Genomic DNA, 25,744 nt, shown 5'->3' on the forward strand with positions numbered 1-25,744 from the left:
ATATACTACCACTTTGCTTTAACTGACTGTGGAGTAACATTAATTCTTAACCTACAAATAGATCCTACATATACCTCTAAGTCAGTTTTAATGTTTAACAGGTTACTCCGAATACTATAGTGAGTTAACAACATATTATCAAAATGTCACAAAATTTAAATGCCAAAATAAAAAATAATAGGAAATTTCTAAATTTCAGGGGCACCATTCCCAATATCTTTGTGTATGTTTGTCTTAGAAAAAATAGGAAGGTATGTTTAGCTTTGGATGTTTGTCAACTTCAAATTGCTTTAATACGTATAATTCAAAGTTAGTGATAAATTTTTGTTTCTTCCCACCTTTTTCATTTCTTGAATTAATGGATTCTATTTTTCTAGATCTTATTAGCCTAATATCTACTTAGTTTATTAGCGTGTCTTTGATACGAGACTGTAATAGCACAAAACTCAAGGATCAGAGTTTTAACTGGTAAAAGACCAATAGCTAAAAACCTGTGGAATATGCCTAAATTCTTTTAACCTAATGGTTTGCTAGCAAGTTGGGCTAGTGTCTTTATTAAGAGCTAGCTTATTGGGAGAGTTGAGCCAAACCAACTATATAGTAAGCACAATTTACTGACAATAAGAGTTACGTAGGGATAAGATGACAACATTCTCTCACTTACCTAATTTTAATGTGCACTATTCCATAGGTTAATTTGTGTCTGGAAATGAATTTTAGTTAAGTGAGAAATACCTGTTGTTTGCATCCTGTCATTGTTTAATTTGTACAGAGAATAATTAAAATTATAATTTATGGGTAATTTGAAATTTTATTTCTAGTAATATTTATAAATATTTATTGCAGTATTTTAAAGTTTACATATATGAGGGGTTTTTGGCCTCTGAGGAATTCTGTGACTTGGAAGAGTATTAAGATTGGGTACTAAGTTTATATTTTTAGAAGTAGAACATAATTATTTTTTAAAATACTTTAATGTTTATCCTCTTCTCAAATAAAGGATAATGAATTGAATTGGATTTTTACCTAGACAGGCTGTTTTACGTTGTTGTTTTTTTTAAGTTTGATGTAGTAATTCCCAGTTTTAGCCTTTCTAAATTTAATAAAACAAATACATATATTTTTAATTTTCACAGAATAATTAAAACTCATTGTGAGTAATGTAGAATATTTTGTTCGTATGTGCTGCTTAGTGGCTTTTCACTAATAAACCCCTAATATTGCTATACAGACATTTAGCTAATACAAATATTTAAGTTTAAAAATAAAGAATCATTAAATGAGGGATATGACCAGAATGCTGATGTCTGGTTCATATTTGCTTTAAAATAAAATTTGAACATCTGTAGTTTGACTTTTTTACTTAGATAAAAGTGAGGATCAAGCCAAGGAAAAATAATGCTCTATAACTTTATTTTCAATTAAGTCTAGGCCATGCAAGAAAAATCTTTTGCGAACAAAATACTTAAATGGATCTGACAGTTTCATATTTTTCTTCTCTTTCCCTTTACCAAGAATATATACATGAAAAAATCCATATATAAAAATGGTCCTGACAACCTGTCCAACATTTAAATTTTTATTATTTAATACTGACTGATGCCTACAAGATTATTGGTCCCATTCTAGTTTCATGCATAATATATGTAGTATTAAAAGCACTTAAGTGAAAAGGAGACTATATAACCATTACAAGACTATTAAAGGAGTTACCAAATCAAACTTTTATTCCATTTATCTTGCCTTGATGGATTTCAATTTGAGCATCCCTTTGTGAAACATCTGGCTATTTTTACAGTGTTAAAGCAGTGGATTAAGGGAGTAAAATTTGAGTTAGCTAATTATCTGACATTCTAGAAAAGAACCTGTGAGACTGAATTCCAGTTTGTATACAATTTAGTAAAATTATTTTGCATTGGTTGATATACCCGTACTAGCTTTGAAAGCCAAAAAAGGTTATGATTGGTTCTGCACTATATGTTAACTTAAAAAATAACTATCCACAACATTTTTGCTCCTTAAAGTACTTTTCCTCATATTAAATGTGCTGGTTATAGTCTACCTTTCTAAAAATAATGTGCTTGACCTGCTAGTATTTGATAGGAAGTATTAAAACAGTTAAGATCCTTAGACATTTCTGCATGTAAATTTTCATTGAATTTAAAGGCCAATTGAATAAATGTAGCTTAATTTAAGTAGTTCTGTGAAGTTTGGGTAGCTGATATTAAATGTTTGCAAGCAATATATTAAAACCCTCTTTTGTATAGATGAAGCAAGCTTCATCAATTTTCATCAAGATTGAATTTCATGCTGCTATTTTTCCATAGCACTAAGAAGATAGCAAGTAAAGATATGCACCAGGCTAGAAACACACTGTTCCAGAGGTCTTAATTGACTACCTGGAATGAGCCATCTTAGGTGACCACCCTTCCGCACTGATAGTACATAGTACTTTAAAGTAGACTAGAGCTGCTTCTACCCTGGGTTTCTCTCTCCAGTGTCTATATAAGTGAGAGGGGAGTTCCAATTTGTAACTTTTTGTTTCGAACTTTTTATTTTTTTGTATGTGTTTAACTGAATAAAAAATAGGTTTGTCCTATTAACTCTTAACAGAAACCTTACCTCTGTGGTATCATTATTTTAACAGTATTAAGTGTATGTTTATATAAAGTATTCATAAGGCCAAACAACAGTCTTTTCTGTTGCACAATCAGCTTAAGATCAAATATTAGGCAATGCTGGTGTTTATATAGAATCCATTTTGAACATAGTAATTTTTGATGTTAATTGGACCCCAAGTAGTTGTTATAGTTTGCATGCTAAAAATCCCTAAAATACACAAAATTTTTGTGTGTTTGTAGAAATAGAGTTCTGAATTTAGTTTAGAGAATAGAAGGCACCCCAGAGGATAGATATTCTGAATATGTTGGTAGAGGGATATATATATAGTCACATTTTGTTTTTAAAAGATTATCTTTTAGTTATTGTCAGAATTTGAGAATGTAGCTTGGAAATAAAGGACAAATGTTCATGTTTGTATGGATGTAAGATAAAAGTGTAAAGCATACACCAGTTAATATTGAAATATTTATATGCATTTTCTTTAATAATAGATGTGTATAATTTTAAAAACCTTAAAGTTAATAGTGTATTCATTTTTACCAGAGTTCATTTTAAACATGTTTGTTTAGGTTTTACCGCAATCACAGCAACCAACCCCATTTGGCTTATAAAGACTCGGTTACAGCTTGATGCAAGGTATGTTATTTCATTAAAACAAAGTTAAAGTTGGTTTCAACTAATTTTTGTTTCCTATAAATTTATGTCTGAGATTTCAATGCCAGGTATTTTCCCTTCTTGCTGCTGAGTTTTTTTGTTTTGTTTTTGAAACTTGGGTCTACTATTAGAAGCAAAAGTGATATAATGGTTGGTAGTAGGACACTTCAGGGAAGAAAGTGTATTGTGTTTTTAAATAGAAGAAGAAGAAAGAAGGACATATTAACCTAGCCCAAGCAGTGATATTTCACTACATGGCTAATTATAATTGGACTCCCAACAGCTAAATAACCCACATGATCAACTAGTCCAGGCTGAATCTTTGAGGATCGTTGCTCAAATTCAGTACCCTTATATACAGAAAGTCCTGGCATGGGATTCCGCTCTCATATATTCATAGACTTCATCTGTTACCACTGACCACTTGATGGTAGAAAGATTCATTCACTCAATAAATCTATATTGAGCAGCCACTGCTAGGTTCTAGATATACCAGGAAACAGTGGGGACCAACTTTAAGTGGAATAGTCAAGGAATGGTTTTTTTGAGCCCATTTTAAGCAGAGGCAACAGTCACTGCAAACCACCTAGGCCCTAAGTTTAGGGCCTTTGGCAAAGATCCTACCCTATTTCCCCAAAAATAAGACCTCGCTGGACAATCAGCTCTGATGCATCTTTTGGAGCAAAAATTAATATTATATTAGTATTGGTAAAATAAGACGGGGTCTTATTAATTTTTGCTCCAAAAGATGCATTAGAGCTGATTGTCCGGCGAGGTCTTTATTTTCAGGGAAACATGGTATCTGGTGTGTAGTAATAATAATAATAATAATTTTAATTGCTTTGCAACTGTTTTTGCCTTGCAGTCTGGAGTAGACTAGACACAACAAATTTCTGCTGTTTTTTATATTTTAGGGTTTGGGAAGTGTATCTTATAAATAAAACTGATGTAAGAAATCATTAGCAATTATGCCTGATTAAATCTGTTTTCCACATCCTGTCATGTTGAACTGTATGTTATTTGGAGACTTGAAAAAAAAGTAATTCTTCTTCCACCTGGAATAATTTTTAATAAAATCTTAAGTGATACAGAAAAATTCAAAGTTTATTTCTTAAAGCCAAATATCTGACAGGTAATAATGGTGGATAAGACAATGCAAAGGTTAAGAAAGTGGGAGATGCCAGTCTATTTATACTATTATTAACTACCAGGGGTACCCTTCAGTATGTTATAGGGTGGATTTGTGGGAGATCCAGGAAAAGTATGGCTTAAAACTCTTAATATCAACTGTAACACAAGCCAGCTCAATTTCTTAGGCTTGGGAATGGGGAATGGAATGGGGGTCCGGGAGTTGTGAAATGTTCATTTAAAGGTGCTAATTTATAACCCTGCGATCGAGAACAGCACTGATGTGTTTGCATGTTACCCTTTGGGACTTGTAGCTCTTTTAACTTTGTAAGGAAGGATTTGATGGCAAGAAACTATTATCAGTTGGTTGCGTGGATAATTCAACTCAGAAGGTATTTAATGTCAGTAGTTGAAGACAGCCATTAGTTCATAAAACTCGAGGGATCTGTAGGTTATCAGGTAGGTGCCTTAGTTGTGGTTTTATTTTATGTCAGAAACGGGTTGTAAGGGGGATGGGGGGTGGAAGATGAGGGTAAGGGGGATCAAATATATGGTGATGGAAGGAGAGCTGTCTCTGGGTGGTGAACACACAATGGGATTTATAGATGATGTAATACAGAATTGTACACCTGAAATCTATGTAATTTCACTAACAATTGTCACCCCAATAAATTTAAAAAAATAAAAAGAAAAACAGGTTGTGAATAACTTACAAATAGGTAAATTTTCTACTTCTTTCCCTATGGGTAGCATTTAAGTCCATTTCTTATAGATAGGTTTATATTGGGGAAATCATAGCGTGAGGTAATACTTTTATAAACGCAAAATTACATACTTATGTAAGTGTAAGTGCTGTACCCTTAAGTAGCACTAAGAACATTTTCTTGGCTCCGTCTTCAATAAATACTTGATAACTGTAAAGGTCCTCATTCACTATTCATTAGGATACTGAACGGAAAGATATGGCCATTACCTTCAAAGGAGATTTGTTTTAAATTCACTCAGTCACTTTTGGGAAAGAACTGGGTGAGTTTGGAAGAAGCCCTCAGATGCACAGAAATTAGATTAATCGTGCTCCTTGGTTTTATGATGTACTATCATCATTGGTGTCCCAATCATTCTTTTTGCATGTTATTAAATGCAAAAGAAATCTTCGTAACTTAAAACTGGATTTAATATTATATAATGTGAGTGTTTTTGTTTGTTTTGTTTTTGTCTGGAGCTGCAGTCACAATGTATTTGGACTAAAGGATTTTGTTGCTTAGCCCTACAATACAAACTTCAATGAGGACGTGAAACTGAAGATTCAGTGTAGGGTGTTTTGCGTTCAGTAAAATAAATTGCTTACATGTTACCCATCTAATATGACAAATTTGGGACAAAAGAATAGGACATCTAAAATGAATGTTTTAAAATTCTGACTTCACGTCTTCATGAATTAAAGAGGATCATTCTTCATTAGGGCAGCATATTTCTACTATATTTTATTTATTTAAAAACCTGTACTATTTTACTTACATCAAAAATACTTCTCTGTTTTGCTTTTCAGGAATCGTGGGGAAAAGCGAATGGGTGCTTTTGAGTGTGTTCGTAAAGTGTATCAGACAGATGGACTTAGAGGATTTTACAGAGGCATGTCTGCTTCATATGCTGGCATATCAGAGACTGTTATCCATTTTGTTATTTATGAAAGTATTAAGCAAAAACTACTGGAATATAAGATTGCTTCTACAATGGAAGATGATGAAGAGTCCGTAAAAGAAGCATCAGATTTTGTGGGAATGATGCTGGCTGCTGCCACCTCAAAGACTTGTGCCACGAGTATAGCATATCCACACGGTAAGAGGAATTGAGTTTCTAAGTAATGTTCTGTTTGTTAATTGAGAAATGTTCTCTCTAGCCAGCAGCCCGCTTATTCGAGCATTTATAATTTTACTGAATTTCAGTATAACAGCGTTTAGTTCTTAGGAGTTCATCATAATAGGATCAAACCTTTACAAGTTAACATAATTGTAAAGCAATTTTAATATGTCAGTGTATGCTATACTGGCGTGGTGATAATTTAACATGAGCTCTGGACAGATTTGAACCCAGAGTCAGTTAGATTCCAGCCAGTTGACTTTGGGCAAGTTTCTGTTTTTTTCAAAAAAATAGGGATGTAGGTGGTTTACTAGATACTTGATATACATTATTGCTAATCATAAAAATCTGGCTAAATCTAGGTATGCTAGAACATAACCACAATTGTCTTCATTTTCGAATGGGAAATAAGAAAAGATTGTAAGTAACTTGCTCAAGGTCTCATAGTTTACTCGGTCATAGAGCCTAAATTTGAATTGAAGTCTAATCCCAAAGACCAAGCGGTTTTACACTATTTTATGTTGGCAAATAAGTATATATGAATGATTTATTTCTGTCTTTGTTTTACAATATTAACTTGTTTCATAAATAGCTAAGAAAATCACTTAAAATTGGTCTGCAACATGCTGAGGTTTTTTTGTAACTTTTTGTTTTGTTTAAGCATCTGTAGCCTTTGATTGTGGTGTGCTTGAGGTTTGTTTTGGTTCGGGTTTTTAATCTAAGTGCTCCCTTTTGGTACACTGTTTAACATTTACACTAACCATTGTAAAGCTGAGGTTCTAGTTAAGGCTGTATCAGGAACAATAAAACAGGTCTAGGAAATGAGTATTTGCCTTAAATGTAATTTATGAATAAAACCAACTCGACTCAAGTTGGACTATGAACTTACCCAGTTTCCTGAGGGAAATCCTAACTTCCTTAAGAGAAGTCACAAGAGGACAGTGCCAGCAGCATTATTTGGTTCTGGCGTCCTGTGGGAGGACTGGGCCAGTGGCCTGCTAAGGTGAGAGTGTTTGGGAGTTTTAAGTATCCTATCCCTTCAAGTGAGATGATGTCATTACAAGAAGAGGTACAGTTTATAAACTGTGTCAGAGTAGAATGTATAAATGGCATGAATTTTTAAGGTAGGACATGAAAGTTGCAGTGAAAATGGCTTTAGGCCATTTCCCACAGGCCCATCAAGAGTAGTGTGTTGAAAAAGTTTGAGAAATAATGAATGTGGAAAGAACAGACTTTTCTGTCGGAAGCTCTGAATTCTTGTCCCAGCCTCTACTATCAACTGACGAAAACCTCTCGGTAGCCCCAATTTTCTCACCTTTTAACATGAAGAAAAACTGGACTAACTATAATCTTTAAGATCCCTTTCAGCTCTAAATTTTGTGATTTTTGCTTAGTTGCTTCCCAGATGGGGCCTTTTAGCAGGCAGTTTATATTTTAAACATTTTCAGTCTCATCCACATAAAATTTCATGTTGGTATATGTGGACCATTGTGAGTAAATTAGTAATTCTATTTTCTAATTATACTGTCCACTTTTTAAAAATCTTTTCTGCTTATGTCTCACGGTATCTGTATTCATTTTTGATATCACCTGCATTCCTTTCCCTGCTTCTTCGCCTTTTTCTTATCACATCTATTCTCCCTTTTATCTATATCTAGTATTCAACTGATACTTTTATTTCATTCTTTCTTTTACCATTCAGGAACCTATGGAATTTTATAATTAGTATACATGATTTTAGCCGCTAACTTAGAAGTTTGGTGTTGTTATAATGTGACTGGTTTTAATAAGTTAGACATTAGAAATTATGTATCATTTGCCCTAAGGTTACACTACAGATACATTTAAGCTTGCACTTACAGGTAAATGAGATATGATGTGCTCGGTATTAGGAGGATATAAATAAATATATCACTAAGTTTAAATAAAATGACTTTATTTTTTACCTAAACAGAAGTTGTAAGAACAAGACTACGTGAAGAGGGAACGAAATACAGATCTTTTTTTCAGACACTATCTTTGGTTGTTCAAGAAGAAGGTTATGGGTCTCTTTACCGTGGTTTAACAACTCATCTGGTGAGACAGATTCCCAATACAGCCATTATGATGGCCACCTATGAACTGGTGGTCTACCTACTTAATGGATAGCAACATCAGGCCGCCGTACTATGAAGAGGAAAGACCAAAAGATGCCAGTGGACCATGGAGTGTTGAAGCCAGCATGGTGGACAGAAGAGAAATGGTTTGGGAACATGTAACTATGCCTAAGCAGAAGTCTGGTTGTAGAAATTAAAGTAATCATAACCACATTACTTGGTCTTTTCGGTAATGTGAAAAAAAACCTCGGCTGCCTCTAAGAAAAAGCCTTTAGAAGCGCTCCTTCCTCAAAATTGCCATTTTCTCTACCATGTCCATGGGACACAGTTGCATTTTGTTTATTTATGGCAGTCAGAGTATAGTGTTTATTCCATGAGTACTCTTCCATAAAGCCATCCCTAATTCTATACTGTACTATAAACTACCCCAAAGATAGTACTGACAGTCATAAATTTCTGACTTTTGGCTTCTGTGTAATTATTGTAAAATAACAATTGTAGTGAGATCCTCAGTATTATTTTCACGTTTCCTTGAGAGGATCTGGCCCAATATTTAAAAGTTAATTTTTGGGCATTCATACTCACTGGTTTTGACAACTAATGAAATAGTGTCTAAATATCTTACCTACTTTTATCTTTAAAATGTTTTGGTTTTCACTGCTAACAGGTGCTTGATGTTTAGCATAATGTGGACACTTAAATTGTTCATTAACATATGAAACTCAAAATGGTAATAGTTTGGGACAAAATAAACCAGTAAAATGTTGATTTTTGGCCATTTCAGTAACTTGAGCATGTCTCCATATCTTTTCTAACTTTATGATACATGAATGAATGTCTTTTCAGTGATTTACTAGTTTGAACTTGAATTACCACGTATCATACTTCAGCATCATTTTCTTAAAATGGAAAATTTTACCACTTCTGAATCTTTCTCTGCTTTCACATTAAGAATTTAAACCTTTGAATTATTTCCAGAAGATCTGTATAGATTGCATTTATTTTGTGGAGAAAATGGTAATTTTCAGCTTTGCCCTGACAGGTTTTTTTTTTTTTTTAAGGCAACGTAAATATCTGGGGCAGTACATACGTTGTAGAAGAGGGCCCTCTGCTATCTGATTGAGCAGGTAATGATCCTAACTGACTTAGTTTTGTAAATGAACAAATCTGCTTTTGAAAAGAAATTTATTCTATCCTAATTTCTTGAGTGGTAAATCATAGAAAGATTCCAGTTAATTCAGATTAAGTGTGCTAACAGGATACAGCTTTCACGTTTTGCTGTTGAGCTCAGCTGCACCTTGTAGTACTTTACGTGTGTTATATATATGGCCCTTACGAAGATGTTGGCTGCAATTTTACTAAGAGACTTTAGCTTATGGATGTTGCTATACTGGTGTGAAAAAACTTCTACAATTAAACTCCAGTGTGGTACTCATTTCGATATACGTGAACTGTACATTTTGTGCAATGGCTTTATCTTAAGAATGACTCTTTGTGAATGCACTTTGTGGCCTTTTTTTGAGGGGGGAGGTAGTAAGAGTAGGAGAGAATTCCATGTTAAGGTTATTTTTTTAAAACATTAGTCATGTATTAGGCAAAACAGTATTCATAACAATTTTCTGGGCTTTAAGGGTGTTGTTTTGGAGATCTTGAATATAAATGTTTTAAGTATTCTATGCACCTAGTGACATAACGTAGAAGATTGTAGCATGTCATTGCAAGCTTTCTCTGCTGTCACCAGTGAAACACAGTGCCCGCTTCAATTCCTTCACAACTTCCTTGTAATCAACAGTAACTGGATGTTTCTGAGGTGCTTTGATTGGAATTAAAAACATTCCAATCTATTTGGAAACCAAAGGCAAATTCAGTTTCATTACCTTTGGGGTTATTCATAACTTTTATGGTGACTTTCAGCTTTGACATTTATTGTGAGGAACATGCCAAAAAAACCCAAGTAACAAAGAAACAAAACAACGGGTTTCTAACTTAAATCTGTAGAGAAAGTCTCCATCTGTAGCGTTTGCCTTTTCAGGTGCCACTTGTACTGCCTAATACAGTGCCATTTGCCTTGTGAAGATCTGTAAATATTAGTTGTATTGAATGTAGGACAGAGACTCACCCTAATCTTACTGATCTCAGTATCCCACAAGTGATTAAGAATGATGTGAAAACCAGCAGCTAAAGAACATCTTATTATTTAGTTGTAGCAAATTCATAACAAGTGTCCTTCAAGGATGAACATGTTATTCCTGTTTGTATTTCGCAAGTAAAACTTTTGTTGACCTTTAGTGCATTATATTCAGCTTTTAAAAGTGAGTTTTATGTATGTACTGGAAGGAGAAGCTCTTAGAGTCTTAGACTTTGTTTCTTTGTGCAACACCTGGAGAGGAGCAGTGTCGTTTATTTCTATTTTGTTTTTCCCCAAAGCACAATCTGCCATAGTTTACTTATGACAGAGATAATTTAAAAAAAACTACATAAAAATTATTTTTAAAATTTGCCTCTGAAACATTTCTTTGGAGATCTTTTGTTTCAATGCAAATGTTTAAGAAGAAAAGTAAAAGCATTGGGCTTTTTAAAAAACTTTTGTTTTCATCTGTTTTCTATCAGATAACATTTTATTTCTAGTATAGAGGTAGTCTGCACTCTTTAGATAATTATGGTTTTTATTGTAGAATCTTCTCAGAAAATTAAATTGAACTTACTCAGGTTAAAGCAGTAGGTACTGGAAGAGCAGACTCTAATGAAACGGCCGGTAGAACTCTGGTACCGGCGGTGCCTGTGGCTCACAGAAAACAGTTTTCTAAATTTCAGAGTCCAAATCTGAGAATTACCAACCTGGTGATTGTGAGGTCCCATACAGTGATTTTAAGTTCAGGAAAAAACTGTCTCCAAAGCTTTGTCTTAATTATCATTATGTATGTATCTTTGTGGAACTAACCTGACTGGATGAGGCCCACAAGTAATTGATTTGTAACTTCAAAACCAAGACAGAATATTACTAGATTATTTAATCCAGGCTTTTGTCTCCTAGTGCCTAATGCCTGTTGTAGAATAGCATTAGTATATTAGGACCAGCAGAGTTTGGGTTAAAAATAATGAGTATTTACTCTTACTGGAGCATAAAAACGTCAACATTTTTAGGTTTAAGTCACTAAAAATAATTGATTTGAACTTGAAGGATTTAAATGCTAGAAACCAGTCTGTCCTTTACTCTTCCAGCGTTGCTCATGCCCGCCTTTTGTTGTTTACATGCTCTTCTGCCCAGACTGTTAGTAGGGACCCTTTGGGGCTGATAAATGTAATAGTTCAGCTTTTTCCTCCTCTAATACTGATCATGACTTTAACATTCCTGGGAACACAGCTATTTCTGAATTATTTAATTGGAAGGAATTTGAATTATATAAAAATATTTAAAGATCTCTTCTCTGTCATGCCCTTATATTTCTCATTAATATATGCTGCTTTTTATGCTACTCCTTTTAGAAACTGAAAATTCTAGTTTCATTTAGTTTTTTTTGTGTTAATAAACATTTTGAATGTGTACCCCTGCATATGTGAACAATTAAATTATGACCTATCGGTCATAGCTAAATAATCAACTTCAAAAGAGTTATCTTTTGACCGTTTATGTGAGGGTTGCTATTCTTGCATTTCTGTACATGGCTGTAAATTATGTGCATTTACTCTGTATTTATGTTAACTAGCTGAATTTTATTTGAATTGTTAAAATTTTAAAAATTAAAACATGCTCATGAAAATGTGGTTTGTTGTTTTTTATAATGTATCCTAATATATTGGGATGGTGAGGATATAATCACACTTTCTTAGGATTTATGTAGAACAAAAGTGTGTTACATGTTAGGCTCCTATCTGTTAGACCTAGTGACGTCTCTGGTAATCGAAAGGTCAAATAATCTAACTTTCATAGTTCAGTATTTTCCAGAAGTTAATTGATCTTTTAAGTTCTTTACTTTTCACATCTCAAAACATGCAATTTGCAAAGAATATCTGAGAAATTGGAGCTGCATTTGGTTTTTCAATTGACACCTCCTTAGGTTGTAATGTTTTTTTGATACTAGTAGCTTTTTTTTTTGCTTTTTTTTGTTTCAGCCTTTATGAAAGCTAAGAATTTTAAATTTAAAAGTAAAGAGTTGGAAACTTGTTAGAATAACCAAATGAATCTACATGTGATAGGTTGAAATACAAGTGACACAGATAAAGTGCCACGTGGTACCTACCCACTGTACATTTTGTCTATTTTGTTTTATTTAAGTTTTCCCCGATTGTAGTCAAACATCACCATCAAACATCACCCCATGTTGTAGGTGATAAAACCAGGACAAACTTGTCATGTTCCATTTCTCAAAGTTAACATGAAGTTGAAATCGTACGTCCTACTAACAGTAATCTTTCCACTGAAGACTAGTGAGTAGGGTGAAGACATTGACAAAATAATGATTGAGTTTGTTATCACTTAGCTCAAGTGTTCCAGGTTTAGATTGTGTGGATATGTGTTCATTACTGAATATCAGGAGCTGTGATAGAGGAAGGAATTTGTGAGTTTGTGATTTCTTAAGGTTCAAGTGTGATGTCTACACAACTGATAAAACTCAGGCAAGCAAGAAATTATTTCATTTGCTTAATTTTTTGCATTGCACAGACCATCATCATACAGAATTCAAGTCAGTAATTTAAAGTCATAGAGTGCTGTTTTTATACAATAATTTCATGTGATTTCCCAGCAGCCTATATAGATTGGGTGAGTAGACCAGTGATACTTAGAGGAATATTAGTCACAACTGGACTTTTTTTACTTGGGTGTTCTGAACATTAGCCCTGTATTTATACTAGGTTTTTCATCAACACTTGGGATGACACTGAGACGATTTTTAAAAAACTCTTCATTTAAAAGAAAGGTCTGTGTGGATTGGCTCAGAATGAAACATTGGGAAGTAATGAGAAATAGAGCTACGGATGTAAAAACAGTATGAACTGTCTTCGAAACTGGTAACTACATAGAGCTTAATTTATATCCTGAGACTACTGGGGAAGCACTGGATTTTTTCCCCCCAAAAGCATTGTGACATCAGAAAGTCAGACTTACCATTAGGTTCTGGTTGTCTTATGTGAGCTGCTCTCAACTACCATTGAGCCTCACAGATGTCCTATGTTCTCTGGACGTGTTCTGGTGATTCTTAGAAAGATCTAGAAAGGTTGCCTGGAGAAAGTAGAATTTTAATCAGGAATTGAAACAATGGTAGAAATTTGACAGGCCGACAGGCATAGGGGCGTTCCTTGTTGAAGCGAAAATCAAAGTGTTCTAGCAGACCCTCAGGAGAAATAACCCATTTTATTCTCTCCTGGGAATTGACTCAAAACTCGAGATTTTTGCAACTAGTTGGTAGACCCAGGATTCTAAACCTACTCTAAAGGAGCTCATCACATCCAGCCCATCAAAATTTAGTGCTAGACCTTGTTTTCTGTGTTCTTAGGTCCCTACTCTTCCAGAGCACCTCATAATTCCTCATTGAGTCTTTCATTGTGAAGATAAGGAGCCCATTTTCAAGCACTACTGAACGTTAGCTTTCAAGGCTCTCCAGCAAGATTGATCTCCATTGTATAAACTTACTAAGGTGTTTTAGTGGCCTAGGTTATTTGATTTATACCTTCCTAAGTCTCCCTCACCCCCAATAAGTGTGCTAAAGCAACTGGACATCATTATGGATTAAAATGAATCATTACCTCGTTATACATGAAAAAATTGAGAGGTCAGAGGTAAAAATTAGAATTGCAAACCTAGAAGAAAACATCTTTACAACCATGAGTAGACAAGGATTAGAGTTCACACACACAAAAAAAAATTAAAGAAATTAAAAACGTTAAAAGTAATGCCGGGTCAGCCCGGTGGCTCAGGCGGCTGGAGCTCCATGCTCCTAATTCCAAAGGCTGCCGGTCCGATTCCCACATGGGCCAGTGGGCTCTCAACCACAAGGTTGCCAGTTCAATTCCTCGAGTCCCGCAAGGGATGGTGGCCTCCACCCCCTGCGACTAAGATTGAATATAGCACCTTGAGCTGAGCTGCCTCCCGGATGGCTCAGTTGGTTGGAGCGGGTCCCCTCAACCACAAGGTTGGCAGTTCAATTCCTTGACTCCCGCAAGGGACGGTGGGCAGCGCCCCCTGCAACTAGAAAACAGCAACTGGACCTGGAGCTGAGCTGCGCCCTCCACAAAGATTGAAAGACAATTTGAAGCTGAATGGCACCCTCCACAACTAAGATTGAAAGGACAACTTGACTTGGAAAAAAGGCCTGGAAGTACACACTGTTCCCCAATAAAGTCCTGTTCCCCTTCCCCAATAAAATCTTTAAAAAAAATAATAATAATAATGCAGCCACAGACTAGAAGAAAATACAAACATGTCTGACAGGATATACAGTAGTACCTCAGTTTTCCAATGTCTCGGTTGACGAACATTTCGGTTTACAAACACCTTAAACCCGGAAGTAAATGCTTCGGTTTTTGAACACGCCTCGGAAGTCGAACATGTCACGTGGCTTCCGCAGAGTGCAAGATCCTGAGGCCTAGCTGTGGGCTGTTTTCGAACATTTCAGAACTCCAACGGTCTTCCAGAACAGATTACATTCGAAAACCGAGGTACCACTGTATAATTAAATTTTTTAAAAGGGCAAAGACCTGAACAGTCACTACAAAAACAAATAAGCATGTGAAAAAGATAGTTAGCATAATTAGGAATACATATTCGAACGAAAAATGAGATAAAACACTATAATACACCCAGTACAAAGACGAGACACAATACCAAGGAAGTACAAACAACTGGGACTCATTGCTGTTGAGGACGTACAATGGTATGTATAGCTGCTTTGGAAAGATGTAGCTCCTAAGGACGTTTAAAACCCAGAATTATTACGGGGGATGAGCGGGGAGGGGGAGGGAGGGAGGATTCCCAAGAGACATGAACATGTGTCCACAAATGTTTATAGCTGCTTTATTACTAAAAGTCATTTTATATAAGGGTCAAGAACAGGCAAAACTAGTCAAAAGTGATAGATTGTAAATGAGTGTTTACCTGCAGAAGGGGAGGGCGATGGCTAACGCGGGCTCATGGGATATTCTGGCGAGACGGAAATGTCCCACGTGTTGATCAGCCCCGTGGTTAGACAGCTGTGTACATAATGTGAACGTTCATTAGGTGTACATTTAAGATTTGTTCACTTTAAACATGTTTTATAACACAAAGATAGTTAAGGAAAAGTAAATTTGAGTGAAAGCTACGGAATAAAACCCACGAAGACTTGAAATAGTGGAATTAGCAAAGTACAGTTCATGAAATATGTTTAGTATGTTTCAAGAAATAAAGGGGAGGTTTTAACAGTGAATATCTGGTTTTGGTATCATGAGTAAGCAGGACCTTTGAGCAACTCACCTTCATGTCAGATCACAGAACATGCTTTTTGTGGCACGGCTTGGAAAAAATAGAAGGATTTCCCAAGGGTTTTTTTTCCGTTACCTCCTCTACCCCAAGCCCAACGCTAAACAATTAGAACTGAATCGGGATTAATCATGGTAAGGACTGATGTGCTGAGGCTTAGATGGCCAGGAGCAATTATAGCTGGGGTCTGGGGCTGACAAGGAGGAGAGTCAGCAGGCTGGGGTGCTTCCAGGGTGGGGATACTCCCTGGATACTAGCACAAGAAGAATCAAATCTTTGGAGGAAAACTTTTCCAAGCTAGGCCTGCAGAACTCCCATAGAATTACTTGATCACTGAACACATAAGACCAGCCACTATGAGAGATTACAGAAACATGGAAATAAATTTATACCATCAAGGACTTACAATGTTTGATTATTGGAGATGAAATGCAGAGTAGCTGTAATTACAAGGATGAGCATACAATAAGAAGGAATAAACAGACAAAAAATTAACAGTAAAAATGAAAAATACACTGAAATCAAGAACTCAATGGTAAGTCAAAAATGACCTAGACATAATGGAAGTGATTTAAACTTGATGTACAAGTGAACGTTTAAATAAAAAACAATTTATTGCAGTAAATGAAATTGCCATTAATCCCCATCACACACATTGTTTCTGGTATGGCAATTTCTGTCAAATAAAAACATTACAGTGTGTCCTCATCCACGTTATTCACCAGATCTGGCACCGTGTGACTTCTGGCTCTTCCCCAAAGTCAAAATGACCATGAAAGGAAAACGTTTTGAATTGATTCAGGTCATCGAGGCAGCCAGGACAGCGCAAATAAGACACTCACAAAAGAGGACTTCCAGAACTGCTTCAGAAAGTGGCAAGAACAATGCGATAAGTGTGTCAGAAGCGAGGCAGTGTATTTTGAGGGGTATTAATGGCAATGTGTCTTTTACTGTAATACAATAAATTTTTTTATTCAAACATTCACTGTATTTTTGTATCACACCTCATACTTAAATAATTTACCTAGAAGACAGCCAAGAGATAAAAGACTATGAAAGAAAAGTTAGGAGACATGGAGGACGGCATGATAATGTCTAATGTACTTCATTAAGTAAATGAAGAGGGGAGAAGCAACATTTTAAAAGGGATTGGAGAATTCCCAGAGTTGATAAACAAGAATCCATAGCAGCACAAATCACAAGGCATCCTGAGGATTAAAACATCAAAGCAAAGATCTTGATTTCTGCTACCTGCATAATAGGCTAGGTTTTAGAGCCTAACTCCTAATGAGTGCAATTAAAATGCTGGGTAAAACATTCTAAAGTCTTAACACCCAGGAGTTAACATGAAGAATGAGAAGGCCAAAATACAAGCCATGATAAGAACCTGGAGAGTTAAGTGATCGTACCAAACCACTTAGGACCTAGAAGCATTTGCTGATCAAGCTATAATTGTGGATAGCTTTTCAGGACAAGGGAGACAGAAATAGATGTCTAGGCCTCACTTAAGTCTGGTAGACTCCCAAATTTGGGGCCCCAGAAACTAGATCAAGTATCAACCCTTGAGCACAACTAAAGCCCACATTTGTATTGGCTAGAGTGGTGAAAGGAATGCTCAGGTCATGAATTACAGTGGTTCCAGACATACAGAATCCCAAGTACCTGGTAGAAGCAAATCCCATTAACTGCTGGAAAAAGCTACCTTTATCCTAGCTCATGGTGAAACCACATCAATAAATTTTTTCAAGAACTATGAGCAGCATGCAGTCAATAAGCACACAAGGAAACCACACCACTGGTGACAGCCCTCAAAAGCAAAAACAGCCCATTCTCCCCAAAAGAAAACATCTGGCGTTATCAAATACAGACTGTAAAACACAAATTAGTACATTTAGAAAAATAAGACATGCTTGAACATAGGCGAGTGGGACACTAAAAAATGGTAGAGCAGATATGAAAACCAAATAGAACTTTTAGAAATGAAAAATAAAATGTAAAACACAGCTGGATAAGCTGAAGGGAATTGTTTAACTGAAAGAAGGAGCATACAAAATGCAGAATGCAGTAAAGCAAAATGGAAAATACAGAGGAGAGGGTAAGCTGCAGGGAGGATACACAGCAGTGCAGTTCGTGTTTGGTGTCCCAGGGAAGCAGAGACTGGATCACAAGAGATCACCTGAAGCTCTCAAGGCTGAGAATTGTCTAAAACTGATGAACATTACTCCACAGATTCAAAATCCCAAGTAATCCAAAACAATAAAAAAGGAATCCACACAGTTTCATGAAACTAGATTACTAAAGGCAAAGAGCAAATTTTGAGATCAAAGCATCCAGCGTTTTTCGTCTGACAGAACCTTCAAAACAATGACTGCGAGCCGGACAACTAACTTAACATTCATATCAGAATATTTTTTTTCCTAGTGTACTGCCAAGCTAGAATTGTATACCCAGTAAAAATCCTTCAGGAATGAGGATGGAATAAAGAAATTTCAGAAAAATTAAAACTGGAAGTTTGTTATCAACAGAAACTCACCAAAGGAAATTCTAAAAGATATTACCTTTAGGTGGAAGGAATGTGATACCAGATGGGAGGCAATAAAAAAAAAAAAAAGAAGAAAAGAAAATGTAAAAAAGCAATAAGGTAGGTAGGCAGATGCAAAAGGTGATTAACCATATAAAAGAGTAATAATGAGATTTTCAAAAACAAAGCAAGATAGAAAAATACAGCACATTACCATTTTATGAAAGTAGGGAGATAAAAAGTTCTAGGAACCGTATGTTATGCAGGAGGAGAACGCAGATTTTGATTGATTTTAAATTTGTGAGGTCTACATTGTAAAATGTAAGCTAACCAATGAAAGAACAGAAATAATACCACTTCCATACTGGTAGAAGGGGAAAACGTGAAATTATTCATTTAAAAAATCAGTTAAAAAGAAGGCCTGCTAGGAGAGGTAAACAGCATGAAATAATACAGTTTTAAATCCAAATATGTTACGTAGTAGTTACATTAAGTGGAAATGGACCTGAGGCTCCAGTTTAAAGATTGTCGGGCTGGAGTTCAATACAACAACGAAAATTATTTGTGAGAGACATGGCTAAGCCATAGGACATGTTAAGATTGAAAGTGAAAGAATGGAAAAGGATAAGACGTGAAAATACGACACAAAGGAAAATGGGTGTAATTATATTACTACCAGAGAAAACAGACTTTAAGGCAAGAAGGCATTAAGAAGGTTGGTCACCGGGCTGGCCCGGTGGCTCAGGCAATTGGAGCTCCGTGTTCCTAACTCCGAAGGCTGCCAGTTCGATTCCCACTTGGGCCAGTGGGCTCTCAACTACAGGTTGCCGGTTCGACTCCCGCAAGGGATGGTGGGCTGTTCCCCCTGCAACTGAGATTGAACACGGCACCTTGAGCTGAGCTGCCTCCCGGATGGCTCAGTTGGTTGGAGTGGGTCCCCTCAACCACAAGGTTGCCAGTTCGATTTCTCAAGTCCCTCAAGGGATGGTGGGCAGCGCCCCCTGCAACTAGCAAGGGCAACTGGACCTGGAGCTGAGCTGCGCCCTCCACAACTAAGATTGAAAGGACAACAACTTGACTTGGAAAAAAGTCCTGGAAGTACACACTGTTCCCCAATAAAGTCCTGTTCCCCTTCCTTTATAAAATCTTTGGGAAAAAAAAAAAAAGAAGGTTGGTCACCATATGATAATAAAAGGTTTGTTTCACTGAAGATACAATGATTTAAAATTTTCATATACCTAATGAAATTTCCTCATTGTATATAGCCAAAATTGAAAGAACCATGATAAGAAACAGACAAATCCACAACGATAGTGGGAGTTTTTAACAAACTTCTCTCAGAAATTGATAGAACGAGCAAATCAAAATAGTAAGCATATGGATTTCAACAATATCATTAACAACCGTGACCCACTGGAAACACGTAGAACACTGCATTCAACATCAGCAGAATAGGCTGGCTTTTTCAAGCATACACACAATATTTATAAAAATTGATCCACGCAATCTCATCAAATTTCAAAGCACTGAAATCATACACAGGATGTTCTCTGACAACAATGCAATTCAACTGGAAATCAATAAGAAGATAATTGAAGAACTTTTTTAATTTAGAAATTTAGACACATGCTCCTTAAAACCCCCCTGGCCTGCTCAGTCAAATCGACAAACTATTTTGAATTGAATGATAATAAAAATCCTAAATGTCAGAATTAATGAATGCAGCTTAAGCAGTCCTTAGAGAAAATTTAGGATTTTTAAGTCCATATATCAGAAAAGGAAAAAAATAAAAAGCTGAAAATTAGGAGGTAAGCATTTATATAAGTCAGGGTTGGCTAGGGCATAGTAATTTAGAGACTCAAATGCACAGTGGCTCAAGCTAATAGACATTCATCGCTTGCTCACGTAACAATCTTGGGCAGATAAACGGATTGGTTTAGTCCTTCAGGGACTCAGCTGATTGAGGCTCTGCTACTCTCAGCATTTGCTTTCCAAGGTGGCATCAGGGCTGTGGGTCTCCAACTTCAGCATGTATCCAAATGGGGTTTGTTTTGTTTTGTTTTCCTGGTGGTGATGTTTAAAGTAAAAAATAAATGTTGCCTATCTTTGAGAAGCTGTAAACAGGTGAGCAAAATTCCATCCTTTGGGGATATAATTCAAAGTATAGAACTGTTAGATGTATATTCACTATACCATTACCGAAATATTTCCCCCTGCTTTGTTGAGATATAATTGACATACAGCATCATGTAAATTTAAGGTGTACAATGTGATGGTTTGATACACTTACATATTGCAAAATGATTACCACTATAAAACTAATACCTCTTTCCCCTCACATAGTTACCATTTTTTTGGTGTGTAGTTAGAACATTTAAGATCTACTCTCTCAGCAACTTTCAAGTATGTAATACAGTACTGTTAAATATAGTCACCATGCTGAACTTAAATCCCTAGAATTTATTCCTTTCATGACCGAAGTTTGTACCCTTGGACTTAAAATCTCCCCGTTTCCCCCAGCCTCAGCAACTACCATTCTTCTACTTGCTATTTCTATCTTAGCTTTTTTAGATTCCACATATAAGTGAGATCATACAGTATTGGTCCTTCTTTGTCTGACTTATTTCACTTAGCATATTGTCACAAAAGGCGGGACTTCTTTCTTTTCTATAGCTGAATAACACTTAATTGTATATATACACCACAACTTCTTTATCCATTCATCCATCGATGGACACTTAGGTGGTTTTCACGCCTTGGCTATGTGAATAATGCTGCAGTAAACATGGTGTGCAGATATCTCTTTGAGACAGTGAATTCATTTTCTTCAGACATGTACCCCAAAGTGGCATTGCTGAATCATAAGGAACAGAACAATGGAACAGAAGGCAGAGCCCAGAAACAGACATACACTCAGAGAGAGACTTGACTGTCAGAGCACTGCAAATCAGTGAGAACTGATTTGGCTGGACCATTCAACATGGTGCTTGTTCAAGGTTATCCATGTGAAAAATTATAAACTTGGATATTCATATCCAATTGGTGGATACCTTATGCCACACTGAAAGAATCCATTTCAGATGAATTAGACTTAAATGTGAGAGGCCAACCTTTTACACTGTTAAGAAGAAAATATAGGAGAAAGTATAAACTAGTGGGAAAAAAAGATTTTCTAAAGCAAGACACAAAAAGTATACTTCATACAGGAAATGATTGCTACATTAGACTACATTAAACTGTATCACTTCTTGTCTTCAAAAACACTTCAAAAATGATGAAAACATAATCCCAAAGCTAGAAGAATATACTTGTAACATATATAACTGACAAGGTATAGTATCAGAATATATAAAGAACTTCTGTGACACAATCAGTTAAAGACAACCCAATAAAAACCTGGACAAAATCATAAAGAAGCATTTCAAAGGAAAATAGAACTTAATATGCAATAAGCATATTAAAAAATGTTCATCTTAGTAATTAGGGAACTGCAAATTAGAATCATAATGTCATCACCATCAAAAGGGCAAAAATGAATAAATCAGACAATCTCAAATAGATGTAGAACAAAAGAATTCTTATGCACTCAAGTTCGAGTGTAAAGTGGTATCATATGACACTTTGGAAAATATTTTGCATTATATTGTAAAGTTGAAGATGCTTATACCATATAAGCTGGCACTTTCACTCCTGGGTGTATACCCCAGAGAAACTTTGGCTCATATGTTCCAGGAGTCATGCACAAGAATGTTCCTAGCTGCCTGGTTGCAATAGCAAAACACTGAAAACATTCTCCGTGTCCAAGGACAGGAGAAGGGAGAAATTCACATCAGTGAAAATGAATGAATCACATGATCAACATGGCTCAATCTTAGGAACTTAATTTTGAATTAAAAAAGGTCAAGCGAACATACAATGTAATTCTGTTTATATAAAGCTCAAAAATTTGCAAAACAACAAAGTTTGTTTAGCCAAATAAACCTGTGTTAAACTAACAAGAAAAAGCAAGGGAATGATGAATGCAAAATTCTAGATGGTGATTACTTCTGGCAGGACAAAGGGGGCTAGGATATGATGGAAAAAAGACACACAGGAGGCTTTGAAGGAACCAATGCTCTATTTCTTCAAGCAGCTGGTGGGCCAGATGATTTCTTTTTTAATTTTCTTTTTATCTATCACTGCATAACAAATTACCCCAAAGCGTAAGAACTAAAAGCAACAAATCACTTATTATCACATTTTCTGTGGCTCTGAGTCCTCCATCTCATGGACTCTCAGAGGCTGCAAGGTGTTTGCTGGGGCTGCAGTCAACTCATGGCTTGTCTGTGGAAGGATATACTTCCAAGCCCACTCATATGATTGTCAGCAGGATTCAGTTCCTAACAAGTAATTGGATTAAGGGCCTCAGATCCTTGACAGCTCTTGGCCAAAGGCCTCCCTCAGTTCCTTGCCACGTGGGCCGCTCCGTAGGGCCGTTCACCACATGGCAGCTGGCTTCATCAGAGTGAGTGAGTAGAAGCAAAAGAGGTGAGCAAGAGGGAAGCCAGAATCTTTATAAACTAATCGCAGAAGGGACAGTCCATTACTTTGGCCATATTCTCTTCATTAGAAGCAGTCACAGGTCCAGCCCACGCTCAAGGGGAGAGAATTACACGAGAGTATAAACATCGGAGGCAAAAATCACTGACAGTCATTTTAAAAGCTGCCTGCTGCATATATTTGAGTGTGTTCTCTTATTAATATTCCATAATAAAAATCCCTATGGTGGCTCCTCGGGAACTTCAGGATCAAAACAGATTCCTTACTGTGGTAATCCCGGGCTAGAAAGCCCTCTTCCATGGCCTGGCCTTGTCTGCCCTTCAACCTCCATTGTCCCTCCCATCAGACTGATTGAGTTGATTTTCTCAAACCAACTGTGTGCACTCAAGCCTCCAAGCATTTTCCCACATTGTTCTCCCAGATAGGGTCTTCTCCTCATCGATCTTCTGCTTTCATTTACTAATATGTATCACCTCCCCCAAAAGCCATCTCTGTTCCCTCACCTTGGCTCCCTGCCCTCAGGCCTGGGATGGGTTCTGCCGTGATCCATCCATAGCTTGGGTGTTTGCTCTGTTGGACTCTGGGCCCCCAGAGGGCAGGGCCCTGCCTACCTGTTTTTCCTCCCAAGACCTAGCCCGGAGCCCAGCACCTGAGCCACCCAACATGAAACAGTGTAGAGGGAATGAAGGGACGTTGGTAAACAGTCAAAATAAGGGAGTACACAGAGGCTGTGAAGAGCCTCACGACAATGCAGGTGGGGCTTTGAAGCCAAAGGAGTTATGAAAAAATGGTCAGTTTTCAGAGCTTTTGCATTTCAGATAAGGGATTGTGGATTTGCGTTGCTTAAAATATCCAGCGCCATTGTAAAGCGGGTTTTTTATAATTAAACTTTTTATTTTGAAAAAATTTCAAATCCTCACAAAAGTCACAAGAATATTACAATTAACTTCCATATACTCTCCATTTATTATTAACTCGTTAACATCTTAACACATCTGCTTTCACTTTCTCTCCGTGTGTGTGTTTGTGTGTGTCAGAATAATGGCTGCCAGAGATATACACATCCTAATTCCTGGAGCCTGTAAATATAGTACGTTACATGGCAAGGGGAAATTAAGGTTGCAGACAAAATTAAGGTTGCAAATCAGCTGACTTTAAGATACAGAGATTATCCTGGATTATTCAGGTGGCAATAGCTACATATCGATCAATAATTACTTTCAATGTAAATGGATAAATGCTCTACTCAAAATACATAGGAGGGCTGAATGGATAAGAAAACAAGACCCTTACATATGCTGCTTACAAGAGACTTACTTCAGATTGAAAGACATACACAGACAGTGTGTAAAGGGATGGAAAAAGATATTTCCTGAAAATGGAAATTAAAAAACAAATAACAGCTGGGGTTAGCAATGCTTATAGCAGACAAAATGAACTTTAAAATAAAGGCTATAACAAGAGACAAAGAAGAACCCAGAGATCCCACTTCAGGGTATTTATCTGAAGCAACCCAAATGCTACTTTGAGGGGACCTGTGCATCCATATGTTCATTTCAGCATTGTTTACAATGTCCTAGATGTGAGGCAGCCTGGGTGTCTGTCGATGGATGAATGGATAAAGAGGAGGTGGTACATATATACAATGGAATATTGCTTGGCCATGGAAGGGAATGGGTTCTTGCCATCTACAGTGGCATGGATGAACCTGGAGGGAATTGTGCTGAGTGGAGTGTCAGACAGAGAAAGATAGATGCAATGAGATTTCACTTATATGTGGAATCTAAAGAATAAAATAAACAAACTCGGAAATATAGAGAACATATTGATGGTTGCTATATGGGAGAGGGGGTTGGGGATGAATGAAAAAGGGGAAGGGATTAAGAAGTACAAGTTGGTTATTACACAGTAGGCATGGGGATGTAAGGTATGTCATAAGAGGGATATAGGACATGTCGTAAGTCAATAATATTGTAATAACTGTGTATGGTGTCAGATGGGTACTAGATTTGTCAGGGTGATAGATGGGAGGGCATTTGGGTGCAGGGTATAAAAGATAAGGGAGTAGGAAGCACAAACTGATAAATAGTCATCGGGATGTAAAGTAAAGCATAGGTTATATAGTCAATAATATAGTAATAACTATGTATAGTGCCAGGTAGGTACTAGACTAGTCAGGGGGATCACTTCTTAAATTATTCAAATGTCTAATCACTATGCTGTACACCTGAAATTAATACAAAATAATATTGACTGTCACTTGTAATTGAAAAATTAAAAACGGGGGGAATGAAGGGGAATAAGAGGTCCAAATTTCCAGGTATAAAACAAGTAAGTCATGGGAATGTAATGTACAGCATAGGAAATAGTAATATTGTGATAGCATAGTACAATGGAAGATGGTTGCTGGAATTATGGTGATCACTTCTTTAGGTATATAAATGTGGAATAACTATGGTGTACACCTGAAACTAATATAATGTTGTATGTTAGCTATATTATAATAAAAATCTTTAATAAAATAAATTGAGAAAACAAAGAAATGACCTAGTATATGAACAAAAAAGAACTGATAATTCTAGTCCTGAAACAACTAGAAAATGGTTACCAGCGCAACCCAATTTTTAATTTACATGAAAATAGTTTAGAAAAAAATCCACCCCAACGTTTCTCTCAATCTAAAAATGTTCCTAATTGAAAAGGCTTTAGGAATAGAATCAGCTTAAGACTTACATAGAAATAAGGCGTCTTGCCCCTTCAAAGGCCTCTAGGGGGCGCCCGGCAGCTGCTGTGGGGCTTGTCTGTTTTCTGGGTTCTGGGTTCCGCAGCGTGTTCTTCCCCTCTGAGCCCAGGAGCTGGCACCCGGAA

At 36.4% G+C, this 25,744-nt stretch overlaps 1 protein-coding gene across 1 annotated transcript in view; it reads left to right on the plus strand.

Moving 5' to 3' along the window:
- Window positions 1–12,121, plus strand: part of SLC25A36 (solute carrier family 25 member 36) — a 32,409-nt gene extending 20,288 nt beyond the window's left edge. The window contains exons 5-7 of the mRNA XM_019747438.3: window positions 3,192–3,258; window positions 5,954–6,243; window positions 8,219–12,121. Coding sequence (XP_019602997.1) covers window positions 3,192–3,258; window positions 5,954–6,243; window positions 8,219–8,412 — 551 coding nt within the window. The 3' untranslated portion in view covers window positions 8,413–12,121. The remainder of the gene's footprint in view (window positions 1–3,191; window positions 3,259–5,953; window positions 6,244–8,218) is intronic.
- Window positions 12,122–25,744: the final 13,623 nt, after the last annotated feature.

The sequence above is a fragment of the Rhinolophus sinicus genome, chromosome 5 (assembly GCF_057876585.1).
Source record: "Rhinolophus sinicus isolate RSI-liver-muscle chromosome 5, RSI-T2T, whole genome shotgun sequence".
Lineage (NCBI taxonomy): Eukaryota > Metazoa > Chordata > Mammalia > Chiroptera > Rhinolophidae > Rhinolophus > Rhinolophus sinicus.